The 21,198-nt window shown below is 36.3% G+C and overlaps 2 protein-coding genes and 1 non-coding gene across 3 annotated transcripts; 2 read left to right on the top strand and 1 right to left on the bottom strand.

The window, feature by feature from the left end:
- The first annotated feature begins 215 nt into the window (after nucleotides 1–215).
- LOC113340649 (macrophage migration inhibitory factor homolog) lies at nucleotides 216–5,783 on the top strand. The gene is made up of 3 exons (XM_026585770.1): nucleotides 216–445; nucleotides 5,085–5,285; nucleotides 5,542–5,783. Exons 1-3 carry the CDS (start codon nucleotides 335–337, stop codon nucleotides 5,575–5,577), a joined length of 348 nt encoding a protein of 115 aa, XP_026441555.1. The 5' UTR covers nucleotides 216–334; the 3' UTR covers nucleotides 5,578–5,783.
- A 1,452-nt stretch (nucleotides 5,784–7,235) lies between these two features.
- LOC113340587 (PRA1 family protein B1-like) lies at nucleotides 7,236–8,217 on the top strand. The gene has a single exon (XM_026585711.1). The coding sequence runs from the start codon at nucleotides 7,308–7,310 to the stop codon at nucleotides 7,965–7,967; it is 660 nt and encodes a 219-aa protein (XP_026441496.1). The 5' UTR covers nucleotides 7,236–7,307; the 3' UTR covers nucleotides 7,968–8,217.
- Nucleotides 8,218–15,626: 7,409 nt separating this feature from the next.
- Nucleotides 15,627–15,715, bottom strand: LOC113340691. The gene has a single exon (XR_003355610.1). It is a non-coding gene; the product is annotated as a small nucleolar RNA Z101 (small nucleolar RNA).
- Between the last annotated feature and the right edge of the window lie 5,483 nt (nucleotides 15,716–21,198).

Below are 21,198 nucleotides of genomic sequence, written 5' to 3' on the forward strand. Positions count from 1 at the left end.
TTGGAATCCAATAAGGCTGTCAATGAATCCAGGTCCTCCTGAATAACACTGGATTCATACCTTCCTTATAAAAGTTGGGTCCGGTTCTTTAATTTGTGTACTCAAAACTGGACCCGAATCTACCAGGCCGGTTTCTGAGTAATGGGTACCAATTGACAGCTCTGGGCCATTATATGTAGCTGTCTTTATCATTTCACCATTGGGCCTAAGTTACAAGTCACACTCTTACACTCTTCTTCTATTTCACTTTACTCTTTTCCCTTCGCACAGAGAGAGAGCAAGACTCAGAAATCAGTGAGAAGAGAGAGATTGAGTGAATCATTGAATCGGAAACATGCCTTGCTTGAATGTATCAACGAACGTGAAATTGGAAGGGGTGAACACTTCTCCGATCCTCTCTGAAATCTCTAAAGCTGTTGCCAACATCATTGGTAAACCTGAAGCTGTAAGCTCCTATTAAACCCTAATTTATTTCTTGCTTTTCTCAGCTTTTCCTAAAACCCCTTCCAATTTATTGTATTAGCAGGTTTTGGTCTCCATAAAACCCTAATTGTATAACACCCTTTAGTAGGCTTCAATTTAGTTTATAATTCAACATTTCCAGTATTGGCTCAATTGAAACTATCATCATTTTGAAACTATCATCATTTTCCTCATGATCGATGATACTTAAATGTGTGATTTGTGTTTGCTTCTTGATAATTTGGCTATACCAATGCTTACTGTGGAAGCTGAGACGCTGAATTCAGGATAAAAAGATGCATGTCTTAGAGGTTGATTTCTGGATCACCTGGTGTATCTAGGTGTTCTAATAGTGTTGATAACTGGTTAGGTGCCTGTAGCTGTAGTTAATTTGATCTTCATATGGGTAATTTTTATTTTGATAACCTATGAGGAATGTTAATATGGTGAATTTGTGTATCCCTTCTAATACTCGGTTGGAAATTGGAGATATTAACATCTGCGACAGGGAGGGGTAATATACAGGACTTTTGAGTTTCTAGGCAGTATATTGGACACCGTAGGGGTAATACACATCCAGTGTTAATATTGTGTTGTTGATTATTTGCCAGTTATGCTTATTTGGATACGTAGGCGTAGGAAATCTGTGTATCAAATGATAGCTGTAAGCATGTGGCCTTTATATGAGAAAACTGATATTCATCACTTTTTTCTCCTTGCTATCCGGGGTGGGCATCGCTCTCATCCTTGAATCCTGGCATTAACCTCAAGGGTTCACTAATCCCTAGACATAGGGTTTATTAATGCGTGCCACATGGGTTTGGGAGGAGAAAAGGTAGAGGAATAGCATTGTTCTTGTATGTTGATTATGGTATGAATTTTCATTGTCCAAGCTTTTATTGGATATAACATTTGGATATGCCAAAAAATTGCCAGTAATGAGCAAGAAAATTAAAATCGGTTATCATTCGGTTATCGATTACAACTAGAGAAAACCAACACAAAGGAAGTCATATTAAGATTTGGTACGGAATCTGAATAAATACCAGCAACCTTTATGGGTGGGTCTTAGATTGGCTCTTGAAATCAATGTCCAGATCCTCATAAGTGCAATTTAGTAATTTACCTTTACCAACGGAATTATTGTATCACGTAGTATCAGTACGAGTGAAATTTGAGTTGTTTTACTTTCTAGGGTCCTATTGAAGTACTATAGAAGAAAGTGGAAGTTATGAACTGTAGGGATGCTTGTTTGGGCTATACGTGTATGGCCTATTTTGAGATAGCAATGAATGATGCGATATCTATGTGCATAATTAGCATTTTTTTTCTTTTGTTTAATATTATCTTACATCATTGTGAGTTTCTTTGACTTTCTGTGGTAGTATTAGATTATGGGGGTTTCTTTCTACAACAAGGTAAACTTCTGTTACAAATTTGGATGACGATGCCTGTGAAATCACTATTAGTGTAATTTAACCAGACCAGGCAAATATTTGTCTCATGGAGTATTGGTATCAGTTCGAGCTGTTTTTATACTTGTGATGATTCTACTGAAAATTCATAGCAAAATGAACTTAGTCAACCATGCATCATTCACCAAGTCCCAAGGCCGAATCAGTTTGCTTCTTAATTATTTGGCTATACCAACAGTTACTGTGGAAGCTGAGACTCCAAAACATAGGATAAAAAAAGATGCATGTCTTAGAGGTTGGATGCTGAGACAGCTGGTGTATCTAGGTGTTCCAGTAATGTTGATAATTGGTTATAGGGCTGATGTTTGGTGCCTATAACAGCAGGTTATTTATACCTACTAAAATTCCATTAATTAGATTTGCTTACGAGTAATTTGTTTATTTTGGTAGCGTAGGAGGAATATTAATATGGTGAATTTGTGTATCGCTTCTGATATTCATCGTTGGAGGTTGGAGATATTAGCGTTTGCAATAGGCGGGGTAATTTACACGACACTCGAGCTTCTAGGCAGTATAATATATTGGATATGTTGTTGATTTTATGCCAGTTTTGGTACCGTAGGGCCGTAAGAGTAGGTGCAAATCTATGTATCAAATGATAGCTGTCAGCATGTGGCTATGTACACAAATGATATTCATCACCCTTTTGTCCTTGCTATCCAGGGTGGGCATCTTTCTCACCCTTTAATCATGGCATTACCTCAAGGGTTCACCAATCCCTAGACGTAGGGTTTATTAGTGCGCACCATATGGGACTGGGAGGAGAAAAGGTAGGGGAATAGCATTTCTATTGTATGTTTATCATGTTATGAATTTTCATGGTTTAAGCTTTTATCGGATATAGCAGACATAACATTAAGACTAGCCAAAAAATTGCCAGTAATGATTACGAAAATTAAAATTAGTTGTCACTTGATTATCAATTACACCTAGAGAAAACCTAGGAAAGGAAGTCATGTTATGATTTAGTACCAAATCTGAGTAAATACCAGCGAGCTTTACGTGTGGGGTTAAGATTGGCTTTTGAGATCAATTTCCAGATCTGATAATTGCAATTTACCTTTACTGAAGAAATTATTGTTTCATGTAGTATCAGTAGGAGTCAAATTTGAATTTTAAATTGTTCTACTTTCTAGGGTCCTATTGAAGAGCCATAGAAGAAAGTTGAATTATGAACTATAGGGATGCTTTTTTGGGCGATACGTTATGACCGTATCTGAATGGGCGATACGTTATGACCGTATCTGAAGATAGGAATGAACTATGCTTAATGTTATCTGAGCCATTCTTCTGTATAATTAGCCACTCTTCTGTATAATTAGCACTTTTTTCATTTGACTCAGGCTCAAGGAAACCGAGCCACTCTTCTGTATCATTAGCACTTTTTTTCTTCTGTTTAATATTATCTTACCTCATTGTGAGTTACTTTGACCTTCTATGGTAGTATGAGATTATGTGGGTTTTTTTCACAATAAATGTTCGTTCCAAATTTAGACCACCAGCTGTGATTTCACTATTAGTGTAATCTAACCAGACCAGGCAAGATATGTCTCACGGAGTATTGGTATGACTTGGAGCTATTTTTCTACTTGTGATGGTTCTATTGTAAACTCATTGCGATTCAACCTTTTCGTTTTAGGCTCAATTAGAACTATCATCAATTTCCTCATGGATTTTGACGATACTTCAATGTGATTTCTGTTTGACTCTTACGGTAATTATGAAGCATTTGATGAATTAATCAGCTCTTGGTGACTTCGTTACTTCCAGAAAGAGCCTTCGAGGATGGATGGTTGATAATTGGTTAATGGGATGACGGTAGGAGCCTGTAACTGTAGGTTATGTATCCGCTAAAATTCCAATAATTAGATCATCTTATGGGTAATTTAATTGTTAACCTAGTAGGAATACTTATACGGTTAATTTGTGTATCTCTTCTAATACCCATCGTTTTGGAGGTTGAAGATTTAAACGCTTGCAATAGGGAGGGGTATTGTATAGGACTCTTGAGCTTCAAGGCAGTATAATATATTGGATGTGCTATAGATGATTTGCTTGTTTTGCTACTGTAGGTGCAAATCCATGTATCAAATGATAGCTATTGAGCATAAGTCGCCTTTATATGTTCAAAAAAAATGATATTCACCTCCGTCACTCACCCTTGAATCATGGCATTAACCTCACGGGTTCACCAATCCCTCCATAGACATAGTGTTTATTAGTGCATGCCACATGGGATTGAGAGGAGAAAAGGTAGGGAAATAGCATTGTTGTTATATGTTGATCATGTTATGAGTTTTCATTGTTTAAGCTTTCATTGATTATAACATTAGGAAATGCCCAAAAATTGCCAATAACGATTAAGAAAGTTAAAAGCGGTCTGTTTTTGTTATTTAATAATTAAATCCAGCTAGAGAAAACCAAGCCATAGGAAGTCGTCCAAGTACCCTGGATGGAATTTCCTTTATGTGTGGGCTTTAGATTGACTTTTGAAATTATTGTCCGGAATCATGGTAAGTGTGCACTTTGCCTTTATCCAGCAAAATTTTGTCTCGTGCAGTATCAATGCGGGTCAAATTTGAGCTGTTTTACTTTCTATGGTCCTACTGAAGACCTATAAAAGAAAGTGGAAAGTTATGAACTGTTGGGATATATGTTTGGGTCTATACATTACGACCACTTTGAAGATAGCAATGAATGATGCAACGGATCTTCTTCTGTTTAATATTATCTTACCTCATTGTGCGCTTCTTTGACTTTCTGTTGTATTATTAGATTATATGGGTTTCTTTTCATAACAAGGTAAACTTTTGTGCCAAATTTAGGCAACGACAATACGACCTGTGAATTTACTATTAATATAATCTTACCAGACCGGGAAAATATTTGTCTTACCGAGTGTTAGTATGAGTTGACACCATTTTTCTACTTGCGATGGTTACATTGAAAACTCATAGAAGATGGAGTCAGTTTTAACACCTTAAGGATATCTTGTTTGGGCATTTTTAAACATGGTCATCTTAGATATCACATGGATGTTTCAACATGCATGTACGTTACTTGCATTAAGTTTCATACTAGTGGACGTGCGTCGTCATGCTAACTCTTTCTGTGTATGTCGACTGAGGTATTCATGTTAATTTGCAGTATGTTATGGTTCTACTGAAAGGATCAGTCCCTATTTCATTCGGAGGGAGTGTAGAGAACAGCGCTTTTGGTGAGCTAACATCTATTGGAGGTCTTAATGCCGATGTAAACAAGAAACTGAGTGCCGCAATTGCAGCAATTCTCGAAGAAAAGATCTCTGTGTCCAAATCTCGCTTCTTTATCAAGTTCACTGACACAAAGGCAAGCAGTCTAAAACTCCGTGGAGATCTATTTTGGCATATGTTGCGTAGTCATTCATCTAGCCATTGGTCTAATGCATGCTTACACCAACATTAGATAATGTAGATAATACCATTCACTGTTTCAAAACCACCAGTAAAGTTCTTTTCAATTTTCAAGTTTCATTAGAACATCTTCTGGTTGTACTTCGACTCATTTTGAACCTCTTAAATTAGTATCTTTTGGTAGTAATGCCATTGTTTATTTGTTTGTGCAGGCTTCCAACTTTGGATGGAACGGGTCCACTTTCTAAAGCCTTTCTGGTATCTTGAAATCTCTTTTATTGTGATTACGCTTGATGCATTCTTCCTCTCGAGACTAAAACCTGTGTATCTATTTAGCCAGCATGTATCGATTGGGACAAATTGTCTGTTCTAAAATCTAAATACTAAAACATATAAGAACCTAGAGATGTTACTATTAAAGCATACTCATTTTCTTATGTTCCATGGTGTTTCATTGAGCTTTTATCTATCATCTAACCGTACCGGCATTATTACCCTGAATGCATAAGTCCTAAGAAACCCCTTTTGGATTTTGGTAGAATAGGAAGCTTAATCTAGTATAATATTGTCACAGGTTGCTTGCTATAACAGATTTTATGCTCATAAATGCTGAAGTCCTAAGAAATCCCAAAGAGATGTTGAGTTGACCATTTACAAACTCTATAGCTCTTTGTGTGCTTCTGCTTCTTGCTTAGGCTTTAAGTATATTTTGACATCTTAGAAAGAAAAAGCCTAACTTAGATTGTAGAAAGAGACACAGAAATAATATCTAGGAAGGGCTGCAAATAGGTGATGTACAATGAGATTTATTGACCCCTTCAATCCTTCCTTATTCCTATTTAATAACTTAGATTTTTCGCTTACCTCTTCATTTGTGGTGACTTGATTGGATCTAAGGCTGCAGATAACAAGGTTGACCTTCGATATATCTTTCTATATTCACAGAATCAGATCTCTTGAATGGACTTATTTTTTATTCTACCTTCATGCTCTGTACCATGAGAGAATCCTTGGATATTAATGTTATTCAAGCTTACTCATTTGTTTAATTAGTAGTGACTCTGAACGCCTGCAGTTATTTGAGTATGCCGGATTTGGCTTATTTCTGGTTGACCCAGGATCTTTAATCGCTGTAACTGGTTATCCAGTTTGAGGGCAGTGCCATTCCACCAACTGAGAGATTTATACTATTTAGTCAGGCCAGTGAGTTGGGAATATGATATTGTACTATGAATTTCGTTTTGTTTCAACCAAAGAACTGAGATGTTCTGCCAGTCATTTTCAGAAAGAAAATTGTTCTTTGCAACAACTGCTAACATAAGAGGATTCCAAAGCAGTAGATAATTTGTTTGGGCTCAAATTTTGAAATCCTGAGTTGTCCATTAAAATAAACAGGTCTTCTACCTTTTGCTTTCAATTGTGAAAGAACATGAATATCAAGTTAGATACAACTCGGGTGATTCGTGTATCATCACCCAATGACTTTATTATCCTTGTACTACAGTGACACCGCCCATAAAAAATTCACACGTGTTTAAGATTTTAGCTTCTCTCAGAAACAACACACATTCTTGATGTCTTATTTTCCCAAACCTATTCTCTCCAAAACTCTCTATTCCAGACAAGTTTATCCAACCAAACACCCTAATCACCATTCACCGCTAATAATTTCCTAGCTTCTTCTCAGCACTATCTCCCAATTTTCCTTCTCTCATTGCCTCCGTCCTTCACGTAAGTCCCGCATAACCGTCCCTTCAAAATCCTATCCAACTTAACCAAACTGAGGCCCACCGAAATCACGCGTATTAAGATCTAACGGTCCAAAACATCCATTAATAACTTAATCGCGTAAACTTGCTACACAAAATCAGATCTCGTCTCATCTCTATATAAATTGTATTTTTCTCTCACTAGATCTCGTCTCATCTCTATATTCGTGTATCCTCCCATTCTCTCTCATTCTCTCCAACCACTAGTAATGGCGTCGCCACCAAATCTCCCGATCTCAAATCCCCAAACAACCACCGTAGAATCATCACAACCACCAATAGCAACACCAGCATTCCGTCTCTTCATCAACCATCTCACAGACACAGTCCGCAATGGTTTCGCACAACGCCGTCCCTGGTCAGAACTCGTAGATCGATCTTCATTCTCCCGTCCAGATTCACTTTCTGAATCCATCTCTCGTGCTCGCAAGAATTTCACATACTTTCGTGTAAATTACATGACGATCTTAGCCGCTGTTGTTGCATTCTCGTTGATTACAAATCCGATCTCGTTACTCGTTCTCGGTGGTTTATTAGCGGCTTGGGTGTTTCTGTATCTGTTCCGTCCATCAGATCCGCCGTTGGTGTTGTTCGGAAGGACTTTTACTGATAAGGAAACTTTGGGATTACTGTCGGTTTCGAGTGTTGTTGTGATTTTCTTGACGAGTGTTGGATCTTTGTTGATTTCTGCTGTTTTGATAGGATTAGGGATTGTGTTTGCTCATGGTGCCATGAGAGTTCCTGAAGATTTGTTTCTTGATGAACCTGAACAAACTAATGTTGGTTTCTTGTCTATTCTTGGTCTTGGTGGATTCAATTCGGCTTCAAATCCACCACCACCACCTCCTACTGTTACCGGTCGTGTTTGATTGGTGAAATCAAGATCTTGATCTCGTTCTGAGATGTGATTATAATGAGGTTGGTCTTTAGGGAATTGTAGATCTGTTTTTTTTGCTGCCTTTGGATGAAATAGAAATATAATTTGTAAAACTTTTAAAAAAATATGATGATAAATTGGAGAAGAAATTACTTCTGGAAATATTATTCTATTAAAAAAAATTTGATTGTATTTTTTTTTCTTACAAAATTCGTATTATATAAAGCAGATTTGTTACCATTGATTAGGCACCATACACCTCTAATCTGAGTTCTGACTATGAGGGTTTGATTTTGAACTTTGGTTAATTTGGTTTTGATTTTGAAGTTTTTCAGTTTTTGTTTGATGATGCTTATGTGAAATTACCACAAATCATGTGGAGGAGGAAGGTTTAGAATGACATTAAGATTAGTGAAGGTTACATGATCAATTATGAGCTTGAAAAATGAGTTTTCATGGAGAGATAGAGGCTATAAAGAATTCTAGAGAAAAAGAAGTGGAGAGCTGTTGTATTGATGATGAAATTTTGGCTTTAGCATTTCGTTTCACTTTTGCATGCTTCTTTGGTGTGATACTGGTGTTAACATGCTTTTCTTGCCTTTTTCATATGCAATTTTGCAGCAGACACATATTATTGATGTAGGGTATTAACATGCTTCTTATGCTTTCTTTGCACAATTGATGAATGTTACTTATTGTAGGGCAATAGACAGACATGGCGTACTTGCATTATTGATTGAGATCCTTTTGTATATCATAGTTGGACTTGGATATGCCTTCTCTTCTGTCCAATGTTTATTTTTTTGTCATTTGTAAATGCTGTGAGTGCTTTCTGCAATTGCAATCTCAACTCTTTCATTAGCTTTGCGGTGAATAACCGTCCATGGTGGGGCAGTAACAAGTGTTTTAGCATAATCTGGAACTTAAGACTAAAAGACCACAATATGTGCTTTTGTTTTTCAGGCTCATCTCCTCCTTAACTTCATTCACATTACATCAGTTTTTATTTTGATGCCATTGATTAGGTAGGCTGTAGGTGCAGTACCATAGACCTCCACAATGGACAGTTTGATTTTGATACTTTTGATTTAATTTATTTTTATTTTGAGGGCTTTTCAGTTTTTGTTTGATGATCATGTGACATTCTCACGAATCATGTGTAGGAAGGAACACAATTGTAGCCTTAGGAATGAGATTAAGATTATTGAAGTTTAGTTGATCGATTGTGAGCATAGGAGATGATGAGGTTTCATGGAGAGATAAAATCTTCAAAGAATTCTAGAGAGAGACTAGGAGAGAGTTGTTTTCCACATTGATGATCCTATCACGGCTTTAGCATTTGGGGATCCTTTGCACAATTGATGAACGTTGCTTATTGGAGGGCACAATTGCGCAGCTATGGCTTTCTTATATTTTGAGATCCTTTGCACAATTGATGAACGTTGGTTATTGCAGGGCACAATTGCGCAGCTATGGCTTTCTTATAGTTTGATATTCTTTTGTATACCATACTTAGATATGCCTTATCTTCTGTCCACTGTTCATTCTGTTGTCACCTGCATTGATGAACAATTTATGGCTATAGCATTTGGTCTCACTTTTGCCTTGATTCAAATTTTGGCTGTAGCACATTGTTTGACTTTGGCGTGCTTCTCAGGGTGATGGGTTATCCTTAGTATGGGTGTTGACATGCTTCTCTTGCATTTGCAGACACACGACATGCCTTTCTTCTGTCCAGTGTTCATTTTATTGTAATTTATAAATTCTGACAGTGCTGTCTGCAATTGCTATCTCAACTCTTGAATTAGCTTTGCAGCAGACAACAGGTGGCAAAAGTGAGATCTAAGTAACAAGTGTGTTAACATAATCTGAAAAGTTAGATTAACAGATGGTTTTCCAATTTTTTTGTTTGACGATTATGTGAAATTCCCACAAATTTTGGCATTAGCATTTTGTTTTACTTTGTGCATGCTTATTGGTTATCTGGTGTGATGGATTCTCATTGATATTGGTGGTTAGCATGCTTTTCTTGCATTTTGCATACCGTTGGAAGTAACTGGTATTGTGCTTTTCTCTTGCACAATTGATGAATGTTTCTTATTGTAGACGCATTATCACAGCCACTGCTTAGTTGCACTAAAGATTGAGATCCTTATGACATACTTGGATATGCCTTTTCTTCTGTCCCGTGTTAATGTTATTTGTCATTTGTAAATTCTGTCGATGCTTTCTGCAATTACAATCTTAACACTTTCATTAGATTCGCGGCAAACAACTGGTGACATGTGCTTTTGGTTTTTCAGGCCCGTCTCCTCCTCTACTCAATTTGCATTACACATCAGTTTTTTCATTTGGATGTTTTACTTCATTCTTCCTGTAGATGTTCTTGCCCAAGAAAACTACCTGAGTTTAATGAAACCAGAGTCCCAATTAAAGGTTCTATGTCACAGAGCTTCGGAAGATTAGATATCTTTAGAACTCTAGCTCTTTTGAGCTTTGGGTCATATGACATCAAACCAACTTTCTGCTATTTCCACAGACGACTCTGAAAAAGGATTTCACCATCTGGATAATTTAATTCGGTCTTCCGTAAATCCACATCTGCTATTTCTTCGGTATATTCGTTGCCCTCACAACAGCATCATCCTTCTTATGTACCCTCTTCCGACATGCCATGGTTAATCCAACAGTTGTCAGGTAATTACGTGTCACAAAATGTCTGGTTACAGATATCAAATGAAACCCGTTTCACATGAACATGAAGTACTTCAGAATGGGGCGTAGGGATTGACATGTCAAAGGTGTTTGACAAGGTGAATTGGAGTTTTTAAATCAAACTAGATTGGTGCCCGGTGCCTTTTAACCTGGTGTGCGACAGGGCTCCCGTGGCAATGTAATTTTTATTTGATGTGCGCGGGACTTCTTCGTGCCCCGTGGCAATGCATTTTCTATTTGGTGTACGCAGGCTGCGCCCTTTTCCTGATAATACATTTTTATTTGGACAAATACATTAAATAGGTAGAAAATATGTGCATATTTTATTTATTTTTCATTTTTATATTCGCAGAAAATATATGGATTTTTTTCTCAGTTATATGTTGATTTAGGAAAGAAATTTCCTAATATGATAGGTACTCGAATCTGAATTTTCATAAAATTTCAAACACTGTAAGTTAAGTTTCTTTTGAATTTGTAATTTTTAAACGAATTATACTTTGCCAAATGCCCTCGCCTATATATTATCAGGCGATAACAGTATGTCTAGTTACTTGGTCATTGTAGCCGGAGCCATGTTAGGAACGATCCTAATGTTTAGTTCGAACGATCATGATGCTTAGTTCTTCGAATAATAGTAGTAGTATGTTAGTTGGTAGGGTCATAGTAGCTTAGGCCTACGGCCTCTCCAACAGGAACAATCCTAATATTTACTATTCTGGACTCGTGTTTGGTTAGTCTGGGTTACATCCCCGTTCATTAGGAGCATACCATAGGTCACCTTGTGGTTAGTTTGTCGGGTCATAAGAATCCAAGGTTTTCAAATCATTGGATCGTCACGCACAGACAACTTGAATTTTCTTATTGCAGCCATGTAATACCATAGTACCATACCATTGCAGGAAAAATTCGAAACGCATTGGATTTTCAATTAGTCAGTTTAAAGGAGCTTTATTCGATCCAAAGACACTCAAGTTAAATGGTTTTAAGTTTAGAGATGGAACTTAGTGTGGCGTATTCCTTCAACCTTTTGTCCATCAATTGTATTTATTAAAAATAAGAATATCTACCCTTCTTTGAATCTAAATTAAAATTGCGATCCAAGTTACATTCAATTAAAAACGGTGACTGTAAAAATCAATTGTAGCCTATTATAACTGAAAAAGAAATGAGTTGGCAATCAATTTACATCAAAAAAAATTACTTCTCAAGCGCAAGAATAAATCAGATCCCACACACTGGCTTTAACAATAGTTTGAGAACGTTGAGGCTTTTTTGTTCAGCCCGGCATGACAAATTGAACTGGAACAACAAAATATTATCGTTCATGTCTCTGCGGGGATAGTAGAAACCCATAAGGAAGTGCTATGTGTTGGGGATAACAATTAATAAACGATAATATTTCAAACAAATTAGTATAAGGAATACTTATCTCATATTTTGTGTCGTTTCCCATATCCGAAAAAATTATCGATGTCTTGAATCATCTATCCTAGGGCTGTCAACGGATAAATATCCGTCGGATATTAGACAATCCGATAAGGTTAAGGTTAAGAATTATCGGATATCCGATATCCGTTAACATCCGGCGGATATCAAAAATACAAACCGATATCGTTAACGTTAATCTATCGGATAACGGATATTTATACGATAACGCCTGTCACAGAAGCAAATGCAGAAATGCTGAAAATTTAGGTTGTTCTTCAAGTTTTTTGACAGTCTTTTTTGTTCAGGTGTAAGAAATACAAACCACACAAACACCTCAGTCACATCACACATGAAAAAACAAACAACAGAGTCTGCAACTACAAACAAAAAACTACACTCAAACAGGCTAGATCTTCTTTGTTGGTTTCATTTTGCATGAACTTCAGTCGACGACTTCCATATCTGCATTCACAATCACAAAAACCTGGTTAGGGTAGCTCAATACTTGGACACTATATTAGCTCATCTACTAGCGTATGAGATCTAATATCAAGTTCAATATGGTAGCTCATCTAGTGTTCTAATATGGTAGCTCATCTAATATGGTAGCTCATCTAATATTAATATGTTACAGTTCTAATATGGTAGCTCATCTAATGTTACAGTTCTGGAACCAACCATGTACAACATTATTTTTTTTAATTTCAGGTCAGTTGATATGTTACCAGTAGCTGTTTGAATGTTTCAACAATATTAGAACTGTAACAGGTCAGTTGATATGTTACCAGTTGATAATCACTTCTAAATGAAAGCCTACCCATCAAAGGATGATGAGTGTTTCAACAATAACAATAGTTGTTTGAATATGGATCTAAGTGAATAGCAGTGCTTAAGGAAAAGAATTAAGTAAAGGAAAAGAAACGAAGATTTACCTGCATCAAAGAAGTCTGTCAGCCAATCACTTAAGCATAGCAATGCTTGGACTAAATCTGGACTTAGTGAAGTTCTATGAGTTGTTAGGACCCTTCCACCATCGCTGAACATGGACTCTGACGCCACACTAGTCACTGGCACAGCCAATACATCTCTTGTTATCTTTGCCAGAGTTGGATACTTACAACCATTCATCTTCCACCAAACCAATATATCAAAGTTCATTTCATCTTGAGCTGTTAGAGTTGGAAGAATTGGTTCTGCTAAGTATGTCTCTAACTCAGATTTCTGAACATCATCTTCATCATTTTCCAACACAAAACTAGCATAATCTGTGCTAGATGCACCTGAGCTTCTTACATTCATGCGAGCGACAGAGTTTCTAAAGAAAGCAGGAGCTGCAGTGCTGTTTTGAGATTCATATGCATTGTAAACTTTGAACAAGTCTGTTCTGAATTTCTCATAAAGTTCTGCAGCTTTATCATCTCCAAACATTCTTTTATATGTGTACCTTACCCATTTTGCCTTATACCTTGGATCTAAAACCACTCCAATGCTCATAATCAAGTTACTCTCACTCCAATATCCATTAAACTTTTCTCTCATTTTCGACCCCATTTCTTTGATATAAAAAAACTCACTATCTTCCCAACTGTTGATGCATTTGTTAATTTCATAAACCCCATTATAATACAGATTTGCAGTTGGATACTTAATCCCTGCAAACTGAGTTGAAACAGTATTAAAAACCTCTAAACATTTACATATTTCTATTCCTTGTTCCCACTGCTGTTTAGATGGTAGAATATCGAAATCAGAATCAAACTCACTAAGTCTTTCAAAACCTTCTTGCAGTTTAATTGCATTCTTAAGCATCATGAAAGTGGAGTTCCACCTTGTGTCCACATCTAAACTAACTTCTCCAGAAAATCTACATTGTGCCAATGCTATATCAAACTTTTCTTTCCTAGCTTGTGAAGACTTTACATATTTAACACAATCTCTAATAGCCTCTATAAACTCAGCAGCTACTTTCATGCCATACAATACAATCAAATGCAGTATGTGGTTGCTACACCTCATGTGAAACATTTTTCCTCCAAGCAACAAACAATTTTTACCATCTAGCCAAGTGATAATATTTCTCATCATAACACCATTAGCTGCAGCATTATCAGCAGTGAAAGCGAAAATTTTCCTATCTATGTTCCATTCCAAAGTGCAAGTTTTGATAAAATCTGAGAGAGCATCTCCTGTATGTGGTGACGGCACTACAATGTAAGCTAAGGTTTTGGATTTCAAATTCCACTCATCATCTATAAAATGACATGTAACACAACAATAACCATCTTTAGTGTATTTGGCAGTCCACATATCAGTTGTAAGACTACATTTGGAAGTCAAATTCTCTAATTGTAGTAACAATTCATCTCTAATTTCAGCATAACACCTCATAACATCTTCTCTACTTGTATTCCTACATGGAATTTTAGCAGCAGGGTTTAAAGCCTTAAAAAACTCTCTAAAGTAGAAATGCTCAACCATGTTAAGAGGGTAATCATGCTTAGCAATCATTCTAGCAAGGCAATCTCTCATAACAATAGGATCATACTTCCAATTAAGTAATTTAACTTGGTTATTACCTATTTTTTTAAATGCAGTGCTAATCTTCCTCTGGCCTGTCTTGTTTTCAGGCTTCTCAAGGAAGGTTTTTAGATGTTGAGACAAGCGGGTAGTTCCTTGTTCACTCTGAGCAGGTACTAACCTTTTACAATGATGACATTCACCCATAAGTACAGCTTCTTCCTAATCTGTCTTCCCTTTTACAGGTTGTACAATGATTCTCCTAGTGAATTCATCCCATGCCGGTGACCTTGTTGTACGCAATTTCTTCAACAAAGCAACAACAAGTGGATGATTTTCATCCGCTACTTTTGCTAATCTCTTACTTGAAGAAGGTGTTGAACTTGAAGCAATTGTTGAATATTCAACACTTTGATCTTCTTGTTCTGGTTGTTCGGAATTTGGTTGACTGCCTGAAGTTCCAACTCTGTTGGATGCTTTATGACTTTCAGACATTCTGAGAAAAACATGAATAAAGTATTAGTAAAACACACTTGATGAATAAATCATCATATCATTCTCTCTTCATCATTGATATCTTAGTATTGACCACAATATGTGAGATATCTTACACAACGAACAAGGAAAATACAGATACCAGCATGTTTGTAAGTGTATCACAAAGGGATAGAAGATATAATAGACCAGCAAAACTCGCCAAATAAGAGAGGATACAGATACTACAAGGAATTCTGAGGCTACATGGAAGGTAGAGAAATTCTGAGAATCCTTGGCTGGAATTTGGGTTTTTCAATCAAATATGTAAAACATCATATCTTTATAAAGGTTAATGAAAGGATTGACTGACTGCCAAATTAAAAGGCCTTTTAATCAATCAAATTAGCATTCAGTAAGAAATTTAACTAGGCCTTCAAACTAAACAATCTAATCACATTCTCTCTTCATCAACTAAACAATCACAAAGAATTCAGATCAAAATAAATCAAGATTTAGGCATCAGATCTCCAAGGTGTTTAACATCACTGAAAAATCAGATGCAAATTACCCATTTGATATATTGTTCCTCATTTTCCATATCATATTAAACTACAAATGTCAGAGAATGTGCACGAGAACAAAAAGTATGAAAATGGATATGACTGTGAGGATTAAGAAGTAAACTGTGTATGAGCTTAAACAAGTATTTTCTCATATGTCAAAATAAAAAAAAAATCATAAATCTAATCAGCTAAGTAGTAAATAAAGTCATGTACAGTGACAAACCTTGAATGTACAACAGCAGTAGCAGCAACAACCAACTTAAAGAATGAGTGAACTCCAAGAAGACCTGAAATTTGCAGCTGAAACTCAAAACCTAATCACAAAAGCAAGAAAAAAAGAATGAATTTAGTATTGAAGAAACCAATATTTATTCCACATTTTAAACCCCCCTTCTAATCAATCAATCAAGTAACCAAAAATAGATAATTTCCATTTTTCCTTTTTTCATAAACAGTGATTGACATCAAAAGTTAGACTTCACTTCAACATTTCAAATCAAAAAACCTCAAGAACAGTGGAATCAACTATTTGAGAAATGAAAGATAAAGAAACCTTAATTTCTAATTGCTAGTCATGTTCTGATGTTCCTTCCACCAATAGTAATCACAAATCAAATCACCATAGAAAAAGAACATCCCATTTAGAAAGTCTAATCTTCATCTTTTCATGAACAGTTTGTCTTAAAGAATTTATAAGAGAAACCACACTGAACTTAGAAGATCAAACACACAATCAACATCACAGGTGAGAAGATTCTTTGGTGAGAGAAGCGGTAACAGAAATCATCATAATTCATTTCTTAACAACAACAAGAAACCAACTGCAACCCCATGACCCTTTTTCTCATATAAACCAGATTTAGTGAATTCAGAAACCAATTTCCTATACAAACTTGATAATTTTTTAGTAACCCTAATTTTATCTGGAAAAAATTGATTTTCAGAATCTCAAAAATTAAAAACATAGAAACATTCATGACTTCCTTAGGGCTTAGGGTTTCGATTAGATTAGAAGAACACCAAAATTAAACATCAAAACATGCAGTCGATTTGGGGGGAAAATGAAACCTAACTTTGAACATCAAATTAAACAATCATGACTTACTTCTGTGAGAGTCTCTGATGATGACTGATCATCACACTTCTTCTCTGATGATGGTGAAAAACGCTCCTCCTCTAGAGTCTAGAGTCGAATCGAATAGCGGAATAGAGAAGTCGAAAATCAGAAGATTAGATTAGGTTCTCCCTATCGTCATCATATATCTAGGGGTAGGAAAGTACAAGTACACCCCTAGACTATCGGATATCGGATATTAACCTAACGGAAAGGCCTATTCCAATATCGTTATCGTTAAGAGAAAATATCCGATAAAATATCCGATTCTGATATCCGATATGTCGGATAAAATCCTATAGGATGTCGGATTTCGGAAATGGATATCGGATATCGGTTATCCGTTGCCAGCCCTAATCTATCCCTTGTCCTTCTAGAACTTGGCAGCGGAAAACTCACGAAATGTTAGCACTTAAACACTCGTATCAAACATAGAAGACGAAGAAGAAGTTCCCTACACGTACGGCAAGAGAAGAGAGGTTCATCTTGTATCAAACCCTAACCCAAATCCAAAATATATAAGGTAAAACTTATCCCATAAAAACTAAGAGATAATTGGAAGATGTTTTTTATTTTTGGAAAAACCGTTTTATTTTCAAGTTTTATTCACATAAAAAACCTTATTTTTCCAACAATCCCCCACATGAATGAAAATACGATAAAACGCGGAAAATAGGAAATATCACGAATAGGCATACGTGTCCATAAGGTCTTGAACCTTTGCTTAGTGAGAGGTTACCAGAACTACTTATTATCCAGTGTCTATAAGGTCTTGAACTGTCTAACATTTGGTGTAACTCACGATAACAACCACACATGATATCTCCAAGGTTGCTTCCAAGCCCATGCGGTTGTGTCCGTTTTGGCCCTGGACGTATCTTGTTTCTCAGAATGCTCTAGAGAATCAGCTCATATTCTCATAGGAAGCGACCCAGTTCCTCATTCAGATAGGTGAGTTCTATCAAGAGTGTTCACTGCTACACCCCACTACAATCTTAAATTGAAACTATAAAACTCATTAAGACTTATTAAAAGTCATCCTTCACATGCAGTCACACTATCACATTTACACCATAGGGAAGGGACAGAGAATATAAGTCTCTGATAGTGTTTACCTTTACCCGCCACAAATTAGTTGTCTCATTCGAAACCTTGATCTTGGGATCTCCAGTCAGCAAGGTTGAGTATCCTTCATGGCAAGTTAATATTTTATGAGCTTAAGTCCCATCCCCCTCGATATATAATTACAAACTATCTCTCTAGATTATCCTTTCGTCAAAGGATCACTAATTTTTCTGTTGACTTCAATAAGTCCATGAGGTTCTCTTTTGAATTTACATGTCTACTGAGACTCTCTTTTTGACTTTCATGAATCAACTAAAATTACTTCATTAGAGAGTATAGTTGTCTTACCGAATTAGCCTTCTCTGAGTATGTCTACACTTTGTCATTGCTCATTTACTTTAGACTCACATAGTCAACTGAGTTTCTTCAATGATGGTCACAGGCTTCGGTCACGGAGGAATATCTTCTAAGAAGAATATTAATAGCCATTCGGCTTCCTCTCGTGCTTGATTTAAAGCACACGAACTTTGATTTCTCGAAAAATCAATAATCATCATGTATGTTTTAAGGACTTCCTTAGATAGACACTCCTTAAGAGGGTACACACATAAGCTAAGATTTTTCCATAGCCTGAAACAACAACATCTCTTAAGGTCGGTACAATATGTATCACATACACATTTTAAGATGTACCTCAAGTATCGCAAGTCTCTGATCAGATCTTCCCAGTAATTCTTTTGAGATACTAGTGTATTTGAATGCACCTGATATACTGCACATTTACAACACACATTAAACACATCGAGTTTGACAAAAACCATCTCCTTCAGAATTTATTCTGGTTCCCTTCAATCCTTTAGATCATATCAACTAACTTGGTCTTTCAGTCAAATCGTAAATATCACATATTTGAAATTAAATATGTACCTCATGCATTCCAATCTCTGGTCCTCTAGTCAGAGCATCCCTGTGATTTCCCAGGGTAAACGCGGACATGAACATCTGTTTTACAACACGTACTAAACACGTTAGATAGAAACTATATCCTCAAAATTTCTTTCGGTTACCTAGTGATCCTTTAGACCACGTCAACTGCATATTAGTTTCATGTCAAATCTTAAACAACACTGATTTATTAGTAGATGTAAAGCATGTTTATCATATCAAAGATATATCACAATAGAGGCAAACAATAAGATAAGTATCTAAGCTTATACAAATATATATGCAAAATCAGGTTGCATCAGGTACGCTACATTTTCTCTAAACCTTGTAGTTTGTCCCACATCTTATTAATCTTTCAGGATACTTTCTCAAAATCTGCTTGTGTATCATTACACAGTAACACACAATTAATGCCTCAAAATTTGATTAAACTGACATGTGCAAATATGCTAAAATAATTTCCATATTACTTATTTTCTCTAGATCATGGCTACCTGAAAGTGGTCCATGATCACATGTCTCTGCGAACCCATTTACATCAGTTTATGAGTAACAATATTAGAAACATGTCCACTCATTCATCATATACCTCTCACAGTTGAGGAATATGGATTGGAAGATCATATATCTCAGCCCCACACTTATAGTGCATTCTAAATAAAAATGTCCACAATTAAATATTTAACATTATGCAATTGGTTTTTAGAGAACAATATGATGCACTGGATGAAGCAGGTTGAGAGGATTGTCTAGATTTCTCCGACGAGAACATATCCAGCAAAAATGTTTTCAACAAACTCAAAGTCCCTTTACTCACGCGGGTGGAATCTGAAAACAACACTCGAATGCTTTGAATAAAAATTCAATGTCCTGCAAAATCTATAAATACAAATGCAACCAATCTGGCTAAAAGTCCTTCAACGCGTCTAAGGATTATTGTGGCCAAAAGTCCCCCTACATTTTAGAACTTGCCTTAGTTATAGCTTTCAATAAGTTCAAAAGGTCAACTAGTACAGTAAAACAATATGATAAACCGACCAACATCTCGGAGGTTGAAAAAAACAGAACTCAATTTTTTGGGTGAATGATTCCACACAAAACTTGGTGGATTTCTATTGCTTTATATATCAAATACATTTCCCTAAATAGGGATTAATATACATGAATGAGAATAACAGAAATACATTCGATGAGAATAACAGTATACCGGTGATTAAGACTTTCTGGACTCCAGTAAAAACATCATTTTTTTTATCGACTTAACACTGAAAAGAACAATTATGTAAACTAAAATGTAGAACAACCAAATTAAATAATCAAAGCATTCTGTACATGTTCATAGCTTATGTTACTAAGAATGCATCTGACCGTGGGTTCTATAGCTAATAGATACGTAGCTTAACTTTTACTGCGAGTTTCTCGTTGTTTTTAACTGTCTAGACTCCAGTTGTGAATACCCTTGATTTGGTATCACAACCAAATAAAAGAAACGATATATCAACATATAGAATGAGATATAAACATAAATCATTGCAAAATTAAGTGCAGTAAAGTAAAATAGAACACAACAATATACGTGGTTCGACAGAATGTCTACATCCACGGGTAAAAGAGAGTTAAGGTTTTCATTAATCCTTGCTCAGTTCTAACGGGACTTCCTTACAAAAGAGGGAAGTGCAGAGAGTTTTTAGGTCGGGAGAGAAGAGAAGAAGTCGCCCCCTTTTTCAGACCTAATCGTCAGGCTTTTAAGGGGAAAATATCTTCCGCCAAATGACATGTTTATCCTTAGCTTAATAATGAAGCAGGCTTGCAAATGATTCGGTGTGTGCTGTTGTAAAATTATATCCAGCTGCGGCTTCTGATTGTCCTCCACGTGTCAATACAGATTATAGTGTATACAATTTTCCCCTTTTCTTGAGGGTTGTTGGTGATCAATCCTTGAGAAAAATCACTTCCACCTTGTTGTTTGTCATTGCATCGGTTGTTGTTTCCTTTAGATGCCCCCTTGTCGAAAGGTTTTTGTGTTCTTTGTGGAGGAAATTTGGTGAAGAATATAACGCGGAAAGGTATTAATACTTGCCCCTATTCTTCGCCGTAGTTCTCGAACATCTTGATATAATAGAACCCGTACCTTGGTTCGATCTTTATCGGTATCAAGGTAGATGAAGGTTCTTCACCCTATTCTTCTCTGACTTGAATGATCTTCATCACTCAAGTCGAATGTACTTCATGACGCTTAATAGGGCCTCATCCAGGAACAACATCAATGGTGCACCACGTCAGCAGCGGGCATATCCGATGCAGTTGTTCAACGTGATTATTTGATGATGCCCCATTCTCATAACAACATCAGGTGGTAGCAATAACGATGACACATACACAGCTACGACATGCTA

This window comes from Papaver somniferum, unplaced genomic scaffold, assembly GCF_003573695.1.
Source record: "Papaver somniferum cultivar HN1 unplaced genomic scaffold, ASM357369v1 unplaced-scaffold_22, whole genome shotgun sequence".
NCBI classification, from domain to species: Eukaryota; Viridiplantae; Streptophyta; class Magnoliopsida; order Ranunculales; family Papaveraceae; genus Papaver; species Papaver somniferum.